This window comes from Trachurus trachurus (genome assembly GCF_905171665.1).
Source record: "Trachurus trachurus genome assembly, chromosome: 3".
Classification (NCBI taxonomy): Eukaryota; Metazoa; Chordata; class Actinopteri; order Carangiformes; family Carangidae; genus Trachurus; species Trachurus trachurus.
Genome location: NC_139893.1, coordinates 12207897 through 12230601, shown reverse-complemented (window position 1 = coordinate 12230601; position 22705 = coordinate 12207897). Strand labels below are relative to the sequence as shown.

The 22705-nt window shown below is 39.8% G+C and overlaps 2 protein-coding genes across 3 annotated transcripts; both read right to left on the bottom strand.

Moving 5' to 3' along the window:
• Positions 1-93: 93 nt before the first annotated feature.
• vrk3 (VRK serine/threonine kinase 3) lies at positions 94-10236 on the bottom strand. 2 transcript variants are annotated; one of them, XM_083996021.1, is made up of 16 exons: positions 10199-10236; positions 8620-8819; positions 8378-8518; positions 7592-7705; positions 7347-7472; positions 6008-6154; positions 5797-5852; positions 5607-5673; positions 5043-5127; positions 4830-4932; positions 4645-4737; positions 3585-3717; positions 2331-2448; positions 1654-1712; positions 1412-1548; positions 94-541 (listed from the first exon to the last, which is right to left on the bottom strand). In XM_083996021.1, exons 2-15 carry the CDS (start codon positions 8816-8818, stop codon positions 1412-1414), a joined length of 1578 nt encoding a protein of 525 aa, XP_083852147.1. In that variant the 5' UTR covers position 8819; positions 10199-10236; the 3' UTR covers positions 94-541. The 2 variants fall into 2 exon arrangements, with proteins under 2 accessions (XP_083852147.1, XP_083852148.1); XM_083996022.1 differs by having other exon boundaries at positions 8378-8491.
• A 1240-nt stretch (positions 10237-11476) lies between these two features.
• On the bottom strand, positions 11477-22023 carry rab27a (RAB27A, member RAS oncogene family). Its single transcript, XM_083992391.1, has 6 exons — positions 21787-22023; positions 17089-17257; positions 15563-15648; positions 15359-15462; positions 14850-14973; positions 11477-13225 (listed from the first exon to the last, which is right to left on the bottom strand). The coding sequence occupies exons 2-6, from the start codon at positions 17239-17241 to the stop codon at positions 13030-13032; spliced, it is 663 nt and encodes a 220-aa protein (XP_083848517.1). The 5' UTR covers positions 17242-17257; positions 21787-22023; the 3' UTR covers positions 11477-13029.
• Positions 22024-22705: the final 682 nt, after the last annotated feature.

Sequence of the window (22705 nt, the reverse complement as noted above, 5' to 3'; positions counted from 1 at the left end):
AACGTTGTCTGTTGGTTGAATGAATCTGCACATGTAAGACACTGTGGTTCAGTTCGCAACAAGAGCACGACACCAACATTTCCTGATGAATTTTTATTCTTAAATGCTGTTTTAATTGATGACGTGTTGTTACGGAGAGCTGCTCTTTGCACTTGTTAAAATCCCTAAAAAAATCACACAAAATTCAAAAGCACACAACAGTAACAACTGACAAAGTGTCAACGTCGCACCAAAATCTGTACATCACAAAGTCAGGTTGAATCTCTCTCCCAGTCACTTTATGAAATGAAATACCGTAGTGCAAATTTTTTTTTTTTTACTAAGGAACCACAACGTGAATGTTTAAAAACAGGATCCCAGTGAAAACACGTTAACACCACCTGACGGTCGACCGCACATAATGAACTCACTCACTCACTCTACTCAGTGCAATAGAAACATCACAGATAAAACACACACACACAGCATGATAAAACAAGTTAAAAAACAAAAAAAAACAGTCCAGTCCAACTCCCGACTGTCGTCTTCTTGTTCAACGGATCTGGAAAAAACAAAGGCAGTACAAGGGACGTCACGATTATAAGATTTTCTTGGTACGATTACTGTCAGAGAAAACACAGTGTCACGATTATCACGATTATTATGCATCAACACTCAACAACACTATGAATGTGTAAAATCAAATATTGTCAAAAAGTCTGCACACCAGCAACAGCTCCAGGGCAATTATTTATTACTCTCCTTTTTTCTTATTGTTTACTTTTTTGTCTTGCACCCAGCGTTCAGATTTTGGGATGTGTGTGGTTTTTCTATGATTTTTCCATTACTAATTATTTACACAAAATATTTTAAGTATCTATTAATATAGGAGCAGTTATTAATCCCCCAGGGGTAGTGTGTGAAATATTCAAGTCATTAATTGTCATCTATACCAAATGTTTACGTTTATTTTAATCTTTTTTTTTAATTACAAATGACACGCTAACATTTAAATTCCTACCAATTCGGTGTTATGTTAAATAAATGGACCTGTATCTGTGCATTTACCTTTACTTTGGCGCACACATCTGCCAATATGGTTCTGACATTATCTTTTTTGGAAAGTGACGGCATTTAGGAATCTTTACAATCAATTAATTGTGCCGTTTAACACTGCGATTAATTGTAAAAACAAGTAATCGTGCCATCCCTACAAACTACTGTATATCCATGAAAGAAGAGACTGTAATGTATTGTGTGTATTGTGCTTTTATTGTTACTACGCATTGTAATTTTACACTTGGTATCAACACTTTGAGCTGAACCTCTAATCATGACAAAAGAAACGATAATTAAACAATCTGCTGAGTCATTACTATTATTACTGAGTTACTAAGAAAGAACCAGAAGCTTCACAGTTAAATGTCCTCACCTAAAAACTCAGCGGCTGCTCCAGCGACCCTCCCATCTGCACCAAGGCGGTGCGGAGTCCAGCCTTCAGTGCCGAGTAGTCGGGCTGCTCGCTGTACTGCAGAGCCATCGCTGCAGTCAGGTAGCTCTGAAATGCACCTACACACACACACACACACACGGATAACAAACTGTGAATATCTGCCATGTATTCACACACACGACTGTTAAAGAGTGTGTTAAATGAGAAACATTTGAACTCACTGGAGACTTTTGTTTTCCCGAAGCAGTGAGTCATCAGAGCGGGGACGTCCTCCATGAACCTACGATGAGACATTTTGAGTTTTTTTTTTTTTTTTTGGATTGGATAATTACTGCATGGATGATTATGTTTCAACTGGCAACAAGTTGTTCAACCCTAACTGATGCAGTCAGTAGCTTCTTCTCATTTCTTAAAGAACCATGTCAGAAGACACATCCTGTGGTCGTGGAAAGATGTTAATCTGTTTCAGAAGCATCAAGCAACTAAAACATCTCAGGAGATTGCTGAAACTACTAAAATTGGGTTAAAAACTGTCCAATGCATTATTAAAAACTGGAAGGATTAGTGGGGAACCATCATCTTCAAGGAAGAAATGTGGTCGGAAAAAAATCTTGAATGATCATGATCGGTGAACACATGACGTTTGGTGAAATCAAATCCTAAAAAAACAAGATTGTTATGACACTGCAGAAGCTTATTGAAACGATGCCACAGCAAATACGTGCCGTAATCAAAGTTAAAGGCCCAACGAAAATATTAGAGTGTGTGACTCTTTTTTTGGACGGGCAATTAAAGGTAACGAACCTGCTGCTATGACTATATAGGGATTATGGTAATGGGCCGATTTGCCAAAATGTTGAACTATCCCTTTAATTGTGTGTGGACCGAACTGTCTCACCTCTGTTTCTGGGCGGCCACCTGCTCCGGCTGAGTGAGGGCGGTCCACGGCAGCGTCCCCGTGTGCCAGCGCAGCATGCAGTAGCCCAGAGACTGCAGGTCGCTGCGTCGCGACGGCGCTGAAAAGCACAAACACACGTAGTCATAGTCGCATTTTACACTTTACACCCTCAAACACCAACACAACATGACACCAACATCAGCCAGTTTGCTTTGGTTTCTAGTTGTCAAACAAGTAAAATGTTGAATCTAACTACACTAACTCAATCAGCTCTGTGAGGAAAAGATCTAATTTCGTTCGGCCCGACAGCTCTGCAGACAGATGGACCGTGGGAGGAACGCAGCTCCCCCCTCGCCGCGGGAGGAAAACTAAACCTGGCAGCGTTCGGCTCGCGCTCTCTCGTAGTGAAACTGTGTCTATTCCCCCGACGCCGGGAGGAAGGAAGGTCTTCATCTCTGTTTGTTTGAGGAGTCGGTGTGTGTTGGTTGTTGACTTCAGAAAGAGGGCCACCCCTCTTCTTCCCCTCCTTATCAATGGAGAGGTGGTTGAGCGGGTAACCCCTTTTAAGTTCCTTGGAACTACCATCCATCAATCCCTATCATGGGAGCTCAACACCAGTCTCGTAATTAGTAAGTGCCATCAGCGACTCTACTTCCTGCGGCAGCTCAAAAAATTCAGGGTCAGCCGACCAGCCATGACCCATTTCTACAGGTCTACTATAGAGAGCATACTCACTTTCTCAATGCTTGTCTGGTATGGTCACACAACCTCACAGGACAAGGCGCGGCTGGAGAAAGTAGTGCGTCGAGCCTCTAGAACCATCGGCTGTAGTAACCTGCCTACACTCACATCACTTTACTCAACCAGACTCGTCAGAAAGGCTAACAAGATCATAGCAGACCACTCTCATCCGGCACATCATCTCTTTAATCTCCTCCCATCAGGCAGGAGATACAGAAGCATTAAAAGTAAAACATCACGCTCATGAACTCACTCAGACTCATGAACTCACATTGACTTCACTATTGCACTTTGCACCATACTGTGTACACGATGTCGCTGGGTACTGTTCCCTGTCATTTGTAAATTGTATTGTATTTTGTAATTTATTCTGTCTCCCGCATGTGTTTTTCATGTGGGGTCGTGTCGTGTTGTATGTACTGGAGAGCAAACCAAGACAAATTCCTTGTCACTGGTTGACATGGCAATAAATTTTCTATGACTATGACTATGAAGCAGAGAAGTGACACACACCTGCTCCTTTATGTGCGTCCAGGCTGATGAACTCTGCGGTGCCCTCGTGTGGCGTCCTGCTGTCCTCGCGGTACTCCACGTGTTGGCCTCCGGGACAGTACCTGAAGGCGTGGCAGTATCCTCCGAGATAGACCTGAACACAAGAAACGCACTGTCAGTGTGTAAAAGACATTTCCATCGTGGACACATTACTGATTTAAAGCTGAGTAACAAACACACATTATGTAAGAACATGAATAGAAACACTTGAAGGAAAACAAGGCAGAGTTTCTCTTTAAAACTCTTTGATTCAGTTTTTTTTTTTTTTAGACAGACAGATATAGTCTACTTGCCAACAATGAGTACCCGGAAATGTTGAGTACCCCAAAGTTTTATGTTAGAAATAGATAGTATGGGTCCCCAGTATTCAGAAACTGCCGGATGCTAACTTATATATATTGGGCAATTAGCATAATTGACATAATTAGCATACATTAGCATAATTGCCTATATGGGCAATATTTCAACAAAATTGACTTGGCTGATCTGGGCAATATTGGAGTGGTTTTAGGGGTTATTGATGATGCTGAATCCATTTCTGACATTTTCAAAATTCAAAATGGCTGTCTAAACCGATTACCAGATTTTGAAATCCATCAAAATCGGCCCACTGGCGGTTAAAATCTGGTCACTTCCGGTTTAGACAGCCATTTTGAATTTGGAAAATGTCAGAAATGGATTCAGCATCATCAATAACCCCTAAAACCACTCCAATATTGCCCAGATCAGCCAAGTCAATTTTGTTGAAATATTGCCCATATAGGCAATTATGCTAATTTATGCTGATTGTGTCTGTTATGCTAATTGCCCAATATATATAAATTAGCATCCGGCAGTTTCTGAATACTGGGGACCCATACTATCTATTTCTAACATAAAACTTTGGGGTACTCAACATTTCCGGGTTCACAATGGGGCCCTATGGGCTGGCAAGTAGACTAATAGATAGACCTGAATACAAGAAACGCGTTGTCAGTGTGTAAAACACATTTCCATCGTGGACACATTACTGATTTCTCACCTGTGACGTCTGTCCTGGTTTGATGTAGATGTTTTCTGCGTTTATATCGGCGTGAACGTACTCGTTTGAGTGGATATACTGCAGGACGTCCAGCTGAGATTAGAGAGAAACATTAACAGCGGGTTGTAAAACAATAAAAGTCTCAGATAAAACAAGTTCAACACAGGCGGCGTGTGAACACTCACTAGTCTGCAGGCGAGCTGAAGGACAGCTTTCTCCGACAGACGATCGTCCTCTTCCTCGATGACGGACTGGAGCGACTGACCCATGTTGGGGAAAATCAAAAACCTGTGACAAAAGAAAAAAGAAGAAGGGTTACATCCAAAACCTGAAGTTAACGTAAAAAACTCTTCAATATGATGTGTAAATGTAATAATATAGAAAGATTTCCTCCACACCTGTAGGACTCTGCATGGGGGCCAAAGCCGACACAAGAGGGAATACCCAGGAAATCCATCTTATTTTGTTTGATCCACTTCTCCACTAGAGAGAGACGACAGGTGTTAACAGCAGAGTTATCACATCAGGCGCACGTGGAATAGAGATGGAGCGATTCCCTGCTCAATTTGTCCGTCTCAGTCTAGGGCATGTACTGTATGTATTGATCAATTCAGGCTTTAAAGGTCCAGTGTGTAATAATTGTCAAGGTTTATTGGCAAAATCTGAATATCCTACCCATGAATATATTTGTATAAGTTTATAATCGCTATAAAATAAAATCTCTTTGGTTTTCGTAGCCTTGTGCTTTCCATTGAGTTGACAGTGTAATGAAAGACAGACTCATCCACATCTTCCTGTGACTGTTGATCAGCATCAAACATAAATACTGACTCTATTTTAGCTTTAACAAACTTTACTTCTCTTGTATTGTAATCAGAAGAAAGACAGAATATTTTCACCAGTTTGCCTGTTTTTTAGTTTTTGGAACCAGAAGAAGAAATGAAAACAGAGGCGACGCTCACCAGATGCAGGTTTAGCGGCTCTCTGCAGGAAGTTCTGCTCGTTGAAAATCCTTCCATCTTTAGCTCCCTAAGAGGAAGAAAAACTTGAGCAATCACACCCAGAGAGAAAAACAAAGAGCTAAAAACACGATGCAATATCGATGATTCACTCTCTGCTGCAAGGAGACAAGAGCCCTGAGGCAGAACTCACCAGTTTGAGGATGTGATTCAACTCCTTGGAGCCGGATCGTGAAACTGTTTGTAAAACTGAAAAGAACAAAGCAATATCAGTCAATTATCATTCATTATTATTATTAATGTCTTAGGATTATATGGTTGGTAACGTCTAAATGGTTTTCATCACTTATAGTGACTGTACCTTCCAACACTTCCCCCGTTAGTCGTCATTCATCCAGTCTCACCTTCGTAAACGATGTCCGTCGTGCTCTGACTGAGCAGTTTCATCAGCTTCCACTTCTTGCCCGTCGTGTCCGTCACCTCCTCGCCCTCCTGCAGCGGCTCCACAGCAGGCGCATGCTTTGCCCTCTTGGCCTTGTTCTTTCCCGTCGCTGTGCAGTCATGCAAAACATTTCAAATTAATTACTTACAGTGAAAAAGTTAAAATCACTAGACATGTAAAAACGATGTACAGAGTGTCTCTTGTTGTTTAAACTTATATCATTATGCCACAATGCTGCTTAACAGTTATTTTCATGTGCTGGATTTCAAGGAAGTCAAATTCATTAAGAATGTATTTAATTCACTCGGTTTCACAGCAGGACATGACTGACTTTCTTTATTGTTAAGATATCATTAGTATCAGGTGTTTTGCTTTTTAAAACCCACTTTTACAGACTTGCTTTTATGTGATGTCACCCTCCTCTTTCATCATCATCATCATGATCTATTTTATCTCAGTTTTACTCAGATGCTCTTAGTTTTACTTTACACCTTCTTCTGTTTTAACTCTTTTATCCTATCTTTTCTTATCTTATTGTATCATCTTATCTATTTTTTATCATGTATACCCTCCTTTTTATTTATTCTATCTAATTAACTGCATCCTGCATATTAATTTGAATCCTCCTGGTCTCAACTTGTTGTTGGGTTCTCGTATTGGTTTCTCTCTCTTATGGTTTTTGGCATTTGTGACTTGTCTCAAGTTTCAAGGTTCAAGTTTCAATACTTTATTGCCATGTCAACAACATTGTTGATTGGGATTTGTTTCAGTGGGCTTCACTCACTGACATAAAAACACAAACATACACCCAATACAATACATAGGTTGTTTCATGAAGTAACTTGTAACTTGTGAGTTTTTTAAAGGTGCTATACAAATAAAGTTATAATTATTATTGTAGAGGATAAGCCAATGCTTTAAGCCACTGAGGCATTTCAACAGGAAACATATCTGACGCTCTTACTTTACCATGAGGGATGGATGAAAAATCCACTCGATTTTTAGTTACGATGCACACAATTCATTTATTTCACATCCAACACTTTTAAAATGACACATCCGCACGGAGCATAATGCTGCACAGCGCAGGTCAAAAACTGTTATTCCTCCTCTGGTTGGAAAACACTGGCCTAGACACAAAGGTTAGGCTGACCTGCCAATCACAGTCCGACTCACTACACAAAACAATCAACATCATAATCTGCTCTTACAACTATTATTATTATTATGTAGCCTCCAAAAAGGCAGAACCGTGTGTGTGTGTGTGTGTGGCACATCTCGTGTTGTGTGATGCAGCTCACCTTTTAAAGGAGACCTGGAGGCTGGTGAGGAGACCGGAGACTGGCCGGCTTTAGCAGAGCCGTCTACTGTCGATTCCTCTGCTTTCCCGCGTGTATTAGGACTGGAGAGTTTTGACTTCCCCCCGACTACACGTAGATCCAGTCACAATCAATAAAGAAATAAAGAAAAGTTTGATGTTTAAAGTTTTCATGGAGGCAAGAACAGATGTGGAACAGATTGTGTTTGTGTTTGTGTTTGAACTCACGAAGTCGAGGGTTTCTAACAACGGGAGACGCTGAAGTCTGTATAAGTGGCTGTATCTCTGGAGTGAGATTGAAAGTGACCGAGGGTTTTGGTTTCGACGTCTGGATCCCGATATCTGTCGATACAAGACACAGATTTCTTGTCAAAAATGAATGTATCACTTGTATTTCTTTATGCTTCATGTTAGATTTCTATGCGTATGTCTGTCTGTCCATCAGTACCGTTCTTGTGGACACAATCTCACAAGACATGGTTTTTGTTCTTGTGAAGGCAATATCCCTACAACGCCGTTCTTCAAATTTGGTGGAGACGCTCTCTCGGACTCAAGGACAAACTGAACACATTTTGGTCAAAGGTGAAGGTCAGTGTGACTTCAGAAAACACTTTTTACTGTAGCCACAACTCAAGACCCAATCAGTGTTTGTGGTTTAAAGATCGCTGCCATTTTGGTAGATTGAAGCCAGTGTCATGAACACATAAGCACTTTGTCAATCACTTTATGTTGCTGCATGTCTAATGTAGGCTATATACTCACTCTTCTTGTATCTCAGATCCAGTTTAATAGTCATTCTCATGCATTTGCACACATAAAAACCATATAATGTTTCGTTTAAAAAAACAAAACAAAACAAAACGGGAGAATAAATAGGATACAAGGAAAGATTTACTAATATTAGTCAATAAATATGCTGAGAATCTATGCTTCGAAAGTGCATATGTTTCTAAAGTGGTTTATTAGAAAACCAAATTAACACTTTTAGGTCAAAACAAATAAAATGCTCATTACCTTGCTTGTTGTCTGCAACAGGATTAGTGGAGGGCACCACAGGTGGAGTGACAACTGTGACATCTTGAGTGGCGAGTGACTTACGAGTCTTTCTCAGTGCAGGACGGGCCGTAACTGGAGTTGAGAGAACAGATGTAATGACTGCAGAAAGAGAAGATTCACATTGTCCAACAATTTACACTTAAAAATAATCTATCGATAACACTAAGTAACTCCTAATACAATACTGCCGTGATATTTACCGCTGCTTTCTGCGGGCTCACTGGATGTGCTCGTGCCAAAAATTGTTTTAGCTGCTGATCCCACTACATCTTTTTTAGGCGGAGAGAGACTTAACGTGGCGACTGAGTTCGGAGCGGGAAGCTTCTCCCCACAGGAGGGACAAAACCTAAAATCAGGCTGCAGCTTTGTCCCACACTGGGGGCAGAAACGGAAAGACATTCTGCAGGAGTAAAGAAACATTTTAATAAACATTCATCCCCCTCAATGCCGTCTAGTCCACTGATGTAATAGTTCACCAAAAAATGAAATTCAGTCATTATTGACTCACCCTCATACTGATGAATACTCCAGAGCAGTTTTTTATTCCTCAAAGTGCATCTGGAGACAGGGGAAGGGGGTTCGAAGTCCAGCGAAAACTTTATATGAGAGTCGATAGCGCCCGACACAAAAACGTCCATAAAACTACACAAAAACCATTTAATATTCCTCCTTACTGCTCGTCCGCTGCACAGTCCTGTAACGCTCTCGCGTTCACACGTGTGAACATCAGTGTGCAATACAGGACTGTTTAGGCTGTAAAAATGTCCTAAATGACATCGTTTGAGTAAACTCTGGACTATATCCCTTCAGGACACTTGGATTGCAGCGGACAAGCAGTGTGGAGGAAGATTACAAGGTTTTTGTGTAGCTTTATGGACCTTTTTGTGTCGGGCGCTATTGACTCTAATATAAGGATTTCATTGGACTACGAACCCCCCTCCCGGGTCTCCAGATGCACTTTGAGGAATAAAAAACTATTCATCAGTATGAGGGTGAGTCAATAATGACTGAATTTCATTTTTTTGGTGAACTATTCCTTTAATATTCAGTATAAATGACCAGAATTGATCCATGCAGTCACTGTGTGAATGTAACTATAACCATGAAAAGAAAAAATAACAACTTTATAAAACCATATAAAATACTCTACTGGCAAAATGTACTTAAATAGTTGTAAACGAAAGTATTCAGTGCAGAAAAACCTGTGACTACTATGAAAGTGATCTGCAGTGCACCGCACCTGTTGATTATGGCTAGTTTCTGTATTGATCATTGAATGGCTGTTTTTCTTAATTGTAACTCCTCTGACCTCAGAATTAATGGATCCATGAGAGGGTTTTTACATTAATAAACTACAAATGACTTTAATGATGTGACAGCTGTCAATCAACCGTGTTACCGTGGTAACATTAAAAACAGCCTAGTTACTTATCTAAGTTTTTACTACACAGCTGCTTTCGAAAGAAACTTCAAATTAGCTACGAAAGGTACAAAGCAGAAGTGACAAGTAAAGGTGATAAAGGTGTTTGTTTGTTTTTCGTTTACACACATTACATCATTTAAAAAACGTTTAAAAGAAGCAACTTCATCCAAAGTTAACAGATTATCGGTAGCTAACTTAGCTAAACATGGAAACTTTTGCAGGATAAAGAAATGTAGTTTTAGTGAGCTGGGCATTTGGCTCTAATTGAAACTGACACGTGAGTACAGATATATACATGCATTATGGTTATAAAGCATTTTAAAAGTTGTTGAAAACAAACTGTGAGGTCCAGTTACCTTCCCCTGCTGCTCCTCCGTCTGATGTTTGGGTTCAATTTCCTTCTTCTTCTTCCTCGTCGCCGGATACAAACTCCTGTCATCGGAGCGGAGCGGCGCCGGTGCTGCCCCCCTGCAGGACGGAAGGAGAACTGCAGCAAGGTTTTTTTTTTTTTTTTTTTTACATTACTGAGCTCAGAAAAACTGATAAATGTCCATGAATGATGATGTAAGGAGGACTGAAAAAGTTTTTGTCAACAGTGATGATACTAAACATTGTATACATTCATTGCAGATAAGGACATGAGGCTATGGGACAACACAAAAAATCAATTTACCTGTTACTGGTCGACAGCTGTAGTGTAGACAGATCCAGGAGGACCTAGAGAAATGTGGGTGACATATCTATAGTTTTTTTTTTTAAAGGGATAGTTCAACATTTTGGCAAATTGGTCCATTGCCATAATCCCTATAGTCTTAGCAGTAGGTTCGTTACCTTTATTTGTCGGTGCAAGCTATTTTTAGAACGACGGAGCAGAGCCACGAGCTGCTCAGAGCTACGCTACGGAGGCTAATGGGATTTCTTGGTTTCCCTCATCAAACACATCAAATAGCTACACAATCCAACAACTCCAAACCTCTCTGGTGGACAAGTTGTGACCTACACATTCATCACGCTATGAGATAATAGCGGAACGTTACCAGACAGAGTTGTTTTCATGGGGGCAGTTTTTCGGCAAGCAGTCTCTGCATTTGCCTCCGTCTCATAACGTCCCGTTATTATCTCTTGGTGTGGCGTGGTGAATGTGCAGGTCACAACTTGTCCACCAGAGCGTTTTGGAGTTGTTGGATTGTGTATTTGATGAGTTTGATGACGGAAACCAAGAAATCCCATTAGCCTCCGTAGGCTCTGCTCTGCCGAAAGTTGAACTATCCCTTTAAGTAAAAGCATGCAAATAAAATATTGTTGGATGTAGTTATTGTATAAATCAGTGATGGCAACACAGATAATTTCCTGTGTTGTGGTGAGACGACAAACATACAGTGATATAGCAGAATATTATACAACAATAGGGTCTATAAATAGGACCTGATAACATCTGTACCTACGCACCAGCCTTCGTCAGCATTTTCAGAACTGATTTACATGTAAATAAGACACAGCTTCGGGGAATACATAAATAAAAATGTTTATTTTTGGACATAATTTACATACGGTTTTGCATTTGTAGCACAACTGAGATGTGACATATTTCAGTTTAGTCTTGGCTAATATGACTCTTCTTTCTTCAATTTTTTTTTTTTTTTACTTAAATTTGTGCACAGATATGGGGAGGAATAAAATAATAAATTTCACCTTTAAACAGGACAAGACAAGCAACGTGTGCATGAAACTAGTAGCCAAAATATAGATTGGACAAATACTCTCACAAGGCCACTCCAGTGTTTTATTAAGTGTAAATATTATGCATTTGTAAAATATGTGTTACACACTGATCTAAAGAGTTGAGCATTAGGATATTAAATATATCCCATCCCAACTTTATTGCTTTACTTCCAAAACGTGCCAATACAAAATCTACTGAAATGAAAATCAACAGACTTGACAGGCTATTTAACATGGTCACATTGATTAATTAACCTGAAACAAACACTTCAACGATGGGATGAGGAATTGAATAAGGGAGAAATCTTCTTGTTTTTTTTTAAACACATTTAAATACCTGGCACTTGCTGTTTGAAATAGCACCTCAGCTCATTTACCCTGAAAGTTATTGATTTACCGTATAATATTATTGTTTTCCAACGTCAGCAGAGATCATCTTTGTTTCAAGCAGGGCGGCCGAAACTCCTACATAATTGAACTTTCCACAAAAATAAGGTTTTAGTCTTTGAACAGTAAAATCTGATCTAGAAATACATTTTGTTAAAAACAGTGAAAATATGCAAAAGAGTTACAGAAAGATTTTGACTTACATTTTTTTTAAACATACTGAATACTAAATTCTACATAATCTGCTAATTTTTTTTTTTTTTTTTACACAGCAGGATGAATTACCTGCATGGTTTACTGTTCAGTTTTAACTATTGCTATTCCGAACACATTTATTCCCCTTATAAAAACACTGATCATCCATTTTTGTAATTACTGGTAAACCCGGTGCTGCACATAATGAAGTGTACATTCAAGCCTGAGTGAGTACTGGTTTAGGAAATAAAATACAGTGTGTGTGTGTGTTTGTGTGTGTGGCACAGGTGAGGTGGCACTTTTCAGCTGCACATTCGGTAGAGCATCAGTAGTTCACATGTGGTTACATAAAGTTTCCTAAAAACTACAATCACAAGCGCTTTCTCTCCACCAACAAACAGCGACTGCATGCATCACAGTCGCTGATCAACTGGCTGCAGAAAGACAAATAAAAGTGGCTTCTTTATTAATTTACAATAAGTGAATCTAAACTAACCTAGAAAAGTATTAACAGTATATTTATATAGGACATCTGGCAGGCAAGGCGAGCCAGCTTTACCGCAACACGGAGCATAAAGTTTATACCTGAAAATATGATCAGCATACCTGGACATTTCATTTAGGCGCACTAAGAAATAAATATCCCATACTCACAATCAAAATCAATTAATCATTCAAAACACCCACGATATCAATCCTCATGAAAATGTCCATATCAAAGGCGCTTAAATCTGGCAAATAATACAGCATGTCAATAAAATGTATGCAGGGTCTGTGAGGCCATGGACACAAATTAATGTTAAGTTGAACCTAAGACAGAAACAAAATATAAACTCCCACTTTGTGAAACATTGAACTTGTTTTTTTCCTATTTCATATCATCCTAACATGCACATTTGCTCCTCTCAGCGCTCTCGGACAAGTCTGGGTTGGCGGCTCCGTTAACTCGGACGGTGCCGTCGGGGATCCAGGACTTGTCGACGCATCGCTCCATCCTCTTCATGATGAGGTCCAGCAGCACGTCCACGGCCTGGTTCACGTTGTGTCCGTTTGCTGCGCTCGTCTCAAAGTACGAGACTCTGGGGGACAGAAGAAAAAAAGGAGGAGCAGGTTATTAAGAGATGATGAAACAGTCTTCAAACGGTGAGGTGGAGTAATCCTACATTTTTCTGATTCAAAAGACCAAAAACTAACAACCTGATATAGGACCTATACGCCTCTCAGTATTTCCTACACTCCCTACCCCGTCTATAAAAACATTTATAACTTCAGAGGAAGTAAATGGTTCTTGTATATCTTTAAAAGGGGGCTCAGTAAAAGTCCTAAAACAGAGATCATTAGTTTTTAGCAAACCTTTATGTTTGTATCACTGAATTGTTTGGAGACCATCTTAAGCTTTTAGTCTCCCAGTGTGATGATGTTGCTCTTTTAGACTTAGAGATACTTTTTTAATCCCAAAAGAAATTCAAGTATCCCTATCCACTACCGCACATATATAATATGATATAATGTAATGTGATATGATATGATATAATGTAATGTAATGTGATATAATGTAATGTGATATGATATGATATGATATAATGTAATGTAATGTGATATAATGTAATGTGATATGATATGATATGATATGATATGATATGATATGATATGATATGATATGATATAAGTCTGGGGATCCTTGCTCCGACTGCTGCCCCTGCGACCCGGACCCGGATGAAGCAGAAGAGAATGGATGGATGGATGGATAATATAATGTAATATGATATAATATAATATAATATGATATGATATGATATAATGTAATATATAATATAATATAATAATATAATATAATATATTTTCATGATATTTTTTGACATTAAGAAAAATACAGATTTTTTATCAACTGTCAGGATCAGTTAGTTTGTCAAGTCTCTGTTGTTCAGGGTTTTTTTTTAGTCCAGTTCTCTGTCTGTGTCTCGTCACTTCCTGTTTTTATTCTGAAGTCTTTCTCTTACTCCTGTTTTCCTGTCCAGTTTCCTGCTCTTGTGATTGTGATTGTGTTCCCCGCCCTGATGTGTTTCACCTGTTGTCTCCCTTGTGTATATAAGCCGTGATCCCCCCTTCCTGGTCGTCTTGTCGAGTGTTAGTCAGCGCTACAGCCATTGTATTTTCCTTATGAGTCTTTTCTGTAAATGACCTACTTCTGTGTTCCCGGTTTCCCTGAGTTTTTGCACCTCTGCCTGTTTGATCCTGATTTCCTGCTTTTGACCTTTTTCTGAATAAACGAAACGACCACTGAGCTGCCTGAACCCTGACTCCTCCTCTGTGTCTGACTGCTCTGAACTTAAAAACCATCAAACACTCATAGATTGCAATGATGATTACATTTTAAAACCGTTATAATGCAGACAAATTGAGTTATCTAGAGGAAGGTAACATGTTATTTTATCTAAACATCCTTATTTACGTATGTTCTTCTCCCGATGACATTTCAAACATCCACTACAATATGTGGTTTTAGTAAAGGTGTGTCTCTCCAGTCACCACCAGAGCGAGATATTTAAAAACGTGCACAAATATTTGCTTTTCGAGGAGGAGGACCAGTTTACAGGGCTGACGTTCTCCCAACACAGACTTGGGCAAACAATGCAGCCACTGCCTCCTTGACAAATGTTTGAGGGAGAGGTTCATGTACAGATGGTTCAAACTGGGACATACCCGTATTTCTCCGCCAGCTCTCGGGCCTCGTCTTCGCTGACCGCTCTCTGGTCGCTCAGGTCGCATTTGTTGCCGCACAGAATGATGTCTGGGTTTTCGCAGTACGCGTGAATCTGTAATTGACCTGGAGGAGACAGTCAGCCATGTCATTTATTTACATATTTATCACTGTCTACATGTCAAGTTGTCATTGATGCGTTATGTAGACATGAAAAAAGAAATGTGAGCAGAGAAATAATTATTAACAAGTGGGAGATCATCCATTTAATCGCACAATATTTCATGTCTACAACAATAATTTAGTGTAAATTCTGCAAGCGTCAGACACAAAAAGCTTCAGTGCACATACAAGTAAAAGGAAATATAATATTAGCAATAGTTTGTATTAATTCAATCATGAATCATCGGTTTTAATGGCTAAAAACGCCCACTTCACTCTGCATCATATACTATACTGTACTAAACTATGCTATACTATACTATACTATACTGTACTATAGGCTACTTACTCATCCAGTTTCTGACGTTGAGGAAACTTTGCTCGTTTGTGAGGTCAAACAGGAGGAGGAAGCCCATCGCGTCTCTGAAGAAAGCAGTCGTCAAACTCCGAAACCTGAAAAAAAAGTTATGGTAAATGCACTTAAAAACAAACAAACAAACAACTGAAAGAAGTTTCATGTTTCAGGAAGTTTCAGTAGCTAAACAGTTAGTACCTCTCTTGTCCTGCAGTGTCCCACAGCTGCATGTGGATTTTCTGTGTTTTACCTGAGGATCCATCAGGACCTGTTGATTTGTAGACCTGAAGGACACAGAGACACGTGACGTTAAATGGATGTTTTCTACACTCAATCGGACCCTGCTTTTCCAGTTAAATAAATGATCTAAACAGGTTTTCTCAAAGTTGTTGAGCAGTTTGTGGAGAACAACTGAAGGCCTGGCTGCTCTGGGTGCTGATCTAGTGTTGATGGTTCATTACTGGAAAGACTGAGTTCAACAGGTGAAGCTGAAAATCTTCATACCACAGAAAAACACAAATTAAACAGAAAATAAAAATCGATTTAATTGAAAACAAACCTCAAATTGTAAATGTGTATTTAAAAAAAATGTTTTACAGTCTAAACAGTCCTGTATTGCGCTCTCGCGTTCATGTGAGTGCGCCCCAGGCAAATTCAATACCGGAGTGTTTAGGCTGTAAAAATGTCCTAAATGACATCGTTTGAGTAAACTCTGGACTATATCCCTTCAGGACACTTGGATTGCAGCGGACGAGCAGTATGGAGGAAGATCCGGAGTCAATAATGAATTTCATTTTTTGGTGAACTATTCCTTTAATACATCTAGGTGTGAACTGTATAAATGAAAAATATATATATATATATATATTTGTATTAACTTTCAAAATCAATACCTACACACACATATTGTATTCTACGTTAAATCTCATCTATATCTTTACTCCTCTGAAAGTATGTCGACCACAGATCTTTCATTTCAGTGGGTTGAGAGGATTTAACATGCCAGACTGTTTGAATCCGTGCAGCCGTGCATTACTGTGGTGTTTCATGGTGAGCTGGATGTCGGCTGCTTGCAGAAACATGTCTGTGATACTGAGGTTTCAGCCAAAAGTTAAGGAAGTGACGATATTAAAAGGCACCAGACTCGACTCCACATCTCATTTAGTGAAAAATATTGAGCCACAAACGACTATACTGTAGGAGCCATTTGTGTATTTGTGAAGTTATCAAAAGCTTCTCTGTAATTCTGTGTCCTTATCTTTAAATGTGAATCTATTATAGCAACACATCATCATAGAGAGATGCTGTATAGTAACATACATTAATTTAACAAAACCGACTGTAAAACAATGATAAAACAATAACTCAGGCATTTTCCTGGAGCTGGAGGTCAGCAGCATAAAGAGAGAGGGAATATTGAGTAAATATGACGACTGTTCAGCTGTTTGCCAACTGTACGAAGTGTTTATTCTTAAGGAGTGTGCTGCCTGCTGCTGCGCACCAACATGAGTCATTGTTACTCAGATTTCTGTTGCAACTTCCATCAGTGGTCTTTTGTTACACGAGTGTTACTTAATGGTGCTGCTGTGGGAATGTATCTAAGCTCCTAATACAGGCGGCCCATAAGTGCTCGCAGTCGATTTAAAACTCAAGGAAAATGTCAAATCCATCGAAGCCGTCTTGTGTGTGTGTGACGTTTTCTCTCCCAAACCGACTGAACTCACCACTCTCTTTTCTCTGAAGTCGATCCCGACTGTAGTGATGAACTTGGAGTTAAACTTTCCATCCGTGTACTGGTAGAGGAAGCTCGTCTTTCCCACGCCAGAATCACCGAGGGCTAGGAACTTGATGAGGTAATCGTACTCCCCATCAGACATAGTGAGTCCTTAATTTCTGAAAAAACAAAAACAAAACAGTTCAGTCGTCCAACTATCACACTATTAAAGTTAAAGAGGGAAGTTGATGTGTTAAATCTTTAGTTTCCCACATGACATCATGGCAGCCTACACCTAAACATGAACACAACATGACAAATTAAAAATAGGTTAATGAATAACAATGTATAAGGTGCTTAAATTAGTTAATTTATAATCTAATGGACCGTATGAAAGTTTGTAAATGAGTACATTCAGGTTTAGTTGGCATTTTCTACATTTTCCCTCTGTATGTTCAAAGTAACAGTGTGTGTGAGCTTAATGCACATGAATCTGAGGCAGTTTCCTCTGTGTCATTTGACGTTCAGTTGCAACCGGCAGTGGGAATAAATACTGTGCAACATCTTTTACACACGACTCCAGTGTTACGCAAGACTTCAGGATGTAGATTTGTACAAGTGATCGTACTGGTTTGTCTCTCTGACGCAGTAACAGGAAGCACTTTAAATTCCTGTCTCTCTCCAGCTTCGACAGAAATTACCCACGCAGACAACGCAACACATACGTTGTTGTTCTCTTATTATCACCACTCATCGTTTATCATCTCTCCTCACAGTGAAGCTTTATTTTTAAAGTGTGTTCAAAGCAGATCTTCTATCATCATAATGAGAAGCCCGTCATCTACTGGGTGTAACGTCCTCGTTTGTGATGGGAGACTAATTTCAGTCAAAACAATCAGGAGAACGTGTGGACGTATCATATGACCGCTGCATAGGAAAGTTTTCCTGCAGTCCTGCATTCTTTCAGCGTTACAAGCCCTGAACCTTTCATCTGGAAACATAAGCAGCTTAAGGTCTTGTGCAAAATCAGGATCCACAATAAATGCACTGGGATGGAAACTTTTTTTTTTTTCCCTCCAACCACCGAACTAAGAAATCCACCTGCTGTGACGGAGGAAGATGAACTATCCCTTTAAAAAGACAAAGGTCTTTGTGTCAGAGCTGCTGGATCAAGATCTGACTGATGAGTTTGGTCATTAAGGAAGACGTTCAATCATTATCCAGAGACTCCTGACTAATACATTTGTTTTGTTTTGAATTCATGACTTGATTTTAAACCACTGTATTTTCAATCTTGTTACAGGTTATTTTTGAACTTATCATGTGTCTTAATTTAGGTGTTGCCACTAGGTAGCTGCATGTTCACTATAAATAGTTTGCGTCAGACTCAGCGCCGACAGCCCGCAGCAGAACTGTAAACATACAGTGTAAAACTACTAAGCAGCTTTATGTTGGTCAGTGAACACCTCGTTCCTCAGACCACATCATGCATGTGTCTTTAAAACCGACACGTGAGCAGCAAAAAAAAACTCTTCTCCTGCCACTTTTCATCTTTCATCACAGCTCTCCTCTGATCTTCCACTGGCAAACACAGAGCCGATCCATCCCTAAACTAAAAACCACAGCTGTCTAACGCAACAGTCCTGCAGAAACTCCCACATCTGTGCAGATTTGAAAGTTCAGTCTTGTTGATGCTGTTTTAGAAAGCTGCTGATTCACGGTCATGATCACTGAGCTGAACTGGCCTGTGTTTGTAAAAAAAAAAGTTTGTCCACTACATTCATATCAACAAGGACAAACGTCCTAAATGACCATGAGGTTGAATCAACACTTGTCTGAACTGGTTCCAGTAAAAAATGATGGAGGAAGCAGGACTGTTTACTTAAACTGGACTTTTTTAAAGCCGTATGCACCAAATAAATTGCCCCCCGAGAGCTCGAGTTCACTGCTGCCTCTTTAATGAGCAAAAAACATGAAAGTGAAAAGTGTCTCTTCATATGTTATCGACATTTAAAAAACCCTTGCAAAACAACTTGAGTCACTAAATGGTGAGTGGTTCAGTAAAAAACAGGTCACAGAAATGACACAGTGAAACAAAACCACAGCCGGAGATATAGATTATGTCTGCAAATTTCTGTCGTCAACTATTATCTGATTAATCAGATGAGTCGTTATAAAGATCCTGTTGAAAACATGAAATAACAAGAACACACGTTGGAGAAGATTATAATTAAAAGGAAATAAATGCTTATGCATTGTAGTACTGTAAGGTGTGTCAATACACAGAGCCGGGCTAAAATCGAAAAATGGTTTTGGCCATTTTCTAATGAAACTGCGCTTCGTCTTATCACGGCTGTAAAAAGGAAGTGAGTTCGTATGATGAGTTTGATCTTGACCTGTGTTGTGTAAGGCAAGAAAAGAGTGCACAATCAGGAAAACAGCATTGTCCTAATTACTGCCTTACACAAACCTTTACGAAACAACAGCAGCATCCCTCCTCGACAGCAAATAAACATAAGCATTAACATAATGCTGCTGATTTAATGTAGGATAAGATCTGATAATGAAGGAAACCGTCAGACGTCAGACATCAAAGCCATAACCTCTCACAGCGGCACCGATGTCCTGCTAATTAAAACATAATAAATTAACTTTCCTCAGTGAGTTTACTGCCTTTGAAATCATTAAAGTTAACCTAATTTATGGCTAAGAGGGAAATAAAGTAAACAGTCTCATGTTTCTCTCACCTTTTTCAGACTAAAGGTCCTGATAAAACAGTAACTGTCCTTCAGAGGAAAAGGCCTCAGGAACAGCACTGACACCATCACTGATTGATTCAAGTGACTGGTTTTAACACTGTGGCTCATCAGTGTCAAATCCAAACTTAAACTATGGTGTCATTGGTCATACATCCGACTATTACAGATACTTTTTAATGGAAGTAGACGTAGACTTAATACAATTTAGCCATTAAGTCAATGAAACATCAAACTAACATCAATTAGTAGTAGTAGTAGTATGAATAGGTCAGTATAGTGCCAATAATCAATGGATATGGTTGAGTAAAGCTGTTACCAACTGTGAGAAACCAAAAAGCTGCAGTGGGTATGTACTTTCTTTTTTTATATGGCACATTTTACTAAAAAATAGTATGTGCATCTCAAACATGACCACAAACTAATAACTAACAGATACAAAATGTGTAGAAAGTGTGAGAAACAACAGGGATTAGTAGATTCCCACAATGCACTTTGGTCCCAGAAGTGTCAATCTGTGTGCATCCTAATTAAAACTAAGACTGGATAAAAGTTTAACAGTTTATCAAAAAATAAAATGTGTCATCTCAGGACCAGCTTGACTGTAAACACTGACCTGTGTTAACTTAACTTATTATAACTTAATGAACTGAAATCTGCTCTACACTTGTTGGACTGTCGTTATCACATGGCTCTTGTGAATTTAATTGGTTTTTGGTGCCACTTGGTTTGGCTAAAGTATCATTAATGTTTTTTTTTGTTTTGTTTCTTTACATTATTAATATGTTTTGTTGTCCGTCTGTAACTAACTGCTGCTCTTGCCTTTCTTGGAAAAGCCATTCAGGCAAAAACCCAACAACAACAGATGTTTAATCTCGGTGACTTTCACATTTTAAATAAAGTTTGAGGGAAGTTGATAGCTGCTGCTGCCAGTATTTTCTCATGCAGTGGGAGTGGACCTACAGTAGTAGCTGTGTTTGCCTGCCTCCGGGTCATATAATAATACTACTAGGCTACTACTACCACCCATGTAGAGTCGACCATGGAGCAAACAAAAAAGTGCTTTAATCATTTGTCAGGGAGAAGTGGGAGACCCACCCTGCATTGGCAGCCGTCCAACAGAGGCAGGCACCTCCTTGGGAGACATCCAGATATGGACATGACATAAAACTTCAGTATTAACTTCTTATCATTAAAAAAAAAGAAAAAAGGATGATGATGTAGAATAAAAGTAAAGTGGCTGCCAGAGCTGTCAGTCAACTATCTAGTCATTAAAATACCTTGGGGGTATTTATCTCCACCAGTCAGGGCAGCAGCAGCAGCAGCAGCAGCAATGAGGAGCAGTTTTATTTAACTCATTATTACCATGCTGAAAACACACAAATAAACTGTCAAATCGATTAACTGAAACAAACAAGACACTTGTAATGACCCTCAGCTGGTCCCTCATGTGGCTGTCACTGCTGGTCTGGTCTGGTGACCTCTCAGACAACAGATAATCACCTTTATAATTAGGCCTAACTTTTAATCTACTTCCTTTTTCCCCCCCTTTTAAACTTAAAAGGAAGAGTAGGAAGTGGATACTAACTTTATCAGACACCCTGGGAACAAACGTGCCTCAGCAGCAGCAGCAGCAGCAGCAGCAGAGTGACACATGTTAGGGAGAAGCGGAGCTAACAGACCGGAGGGGGGGGGCAGGTGGACAGAATGTTTCCCCGGCTCGGTGGCTCTAAGAGCGGCTGGAGGAGGCAGGTGGGGTCGGTGTGTGGTGGTGGATCGGTGGTGGTGCCATCTGTTATTGAATTATTACACCGAGGAGGAGAAGGAGGAAGGAAAAGTTTCTCCTCCTGACAGATGCTACACTGCACAGCCTGAGTTTTTTTTTTTTTTTTTTTTTTTTCTACTTCGACTGACATTTCCTGAAAACACAGCAGCGCACAGCTCGTACTCACCGGCCCCGGGGCGTAGCTGCCTGAGCTCGGGTGTCGTGTCGTTAGAAAAGTCGGTGGTGAAGAAGTAGAAGAAGGAGGAGGAGGAGAATAATAAAAGTGACCGCGGCTGGAGACTTTAACCGAGGCGGATAAACGAGCACTTTACTTTCCCATCAGTCGACATGAGAGCAGCAGCAGCAGCAGCAGCTTCATCCACAGCAGCAGCAGCAACACTGACTTCTCTCCACTTGTCTGAACACCACCTTAACTTTTTGTCCGCGGCTGACGTGTGTTTGAGAAACTCCTCCCCACGGAGGGATCACTCACAGCCGGGGAGCTGCGGGGGAAACGGGCGGTGCAGCTGCTCTGACATCCAGACCAGACTAGAGCTGCTGCAGCTCCTCCACCTCCACAACACTGTGTCACTTTACTGAAATTACTGTAAACTCAGATCTACTCATCCTACTCTTATACGTTTCAGCCGATTATTCTGACAATAACTTGTAGCCTAGTGTGATACTCAGATAGGTAGCTACACCCACTGAAAATAGGTTACATTCATAGTTCAGTAGGCCTATCTACCCACTACAACAAAACTAACTACAGTCTATAATATAGCAGTAGCCTATACCCACTACAATAAATTAGACATCACCACTGCTTCAGCCTAAATAAAATAGCCTATCATTGATCTGTGAATTTGAACAGCTCATCTCAGATATTTATTTATTTATGTTTTAATCGTTTTCTTTTAGTAACATACACATAACTGTATGTGCCAGCTGGGCACAAAACATACAACATAACATGACATGACATGACATTACAGAGGGGGAGAATTTGGGCATTAAGTAAAACAGCAGAGTCAACAAAGGCACATCATACATAAAAATATTAAGATATAGCCTAGATATTTCTTTGTTTTTGCTTTGATTAGTAT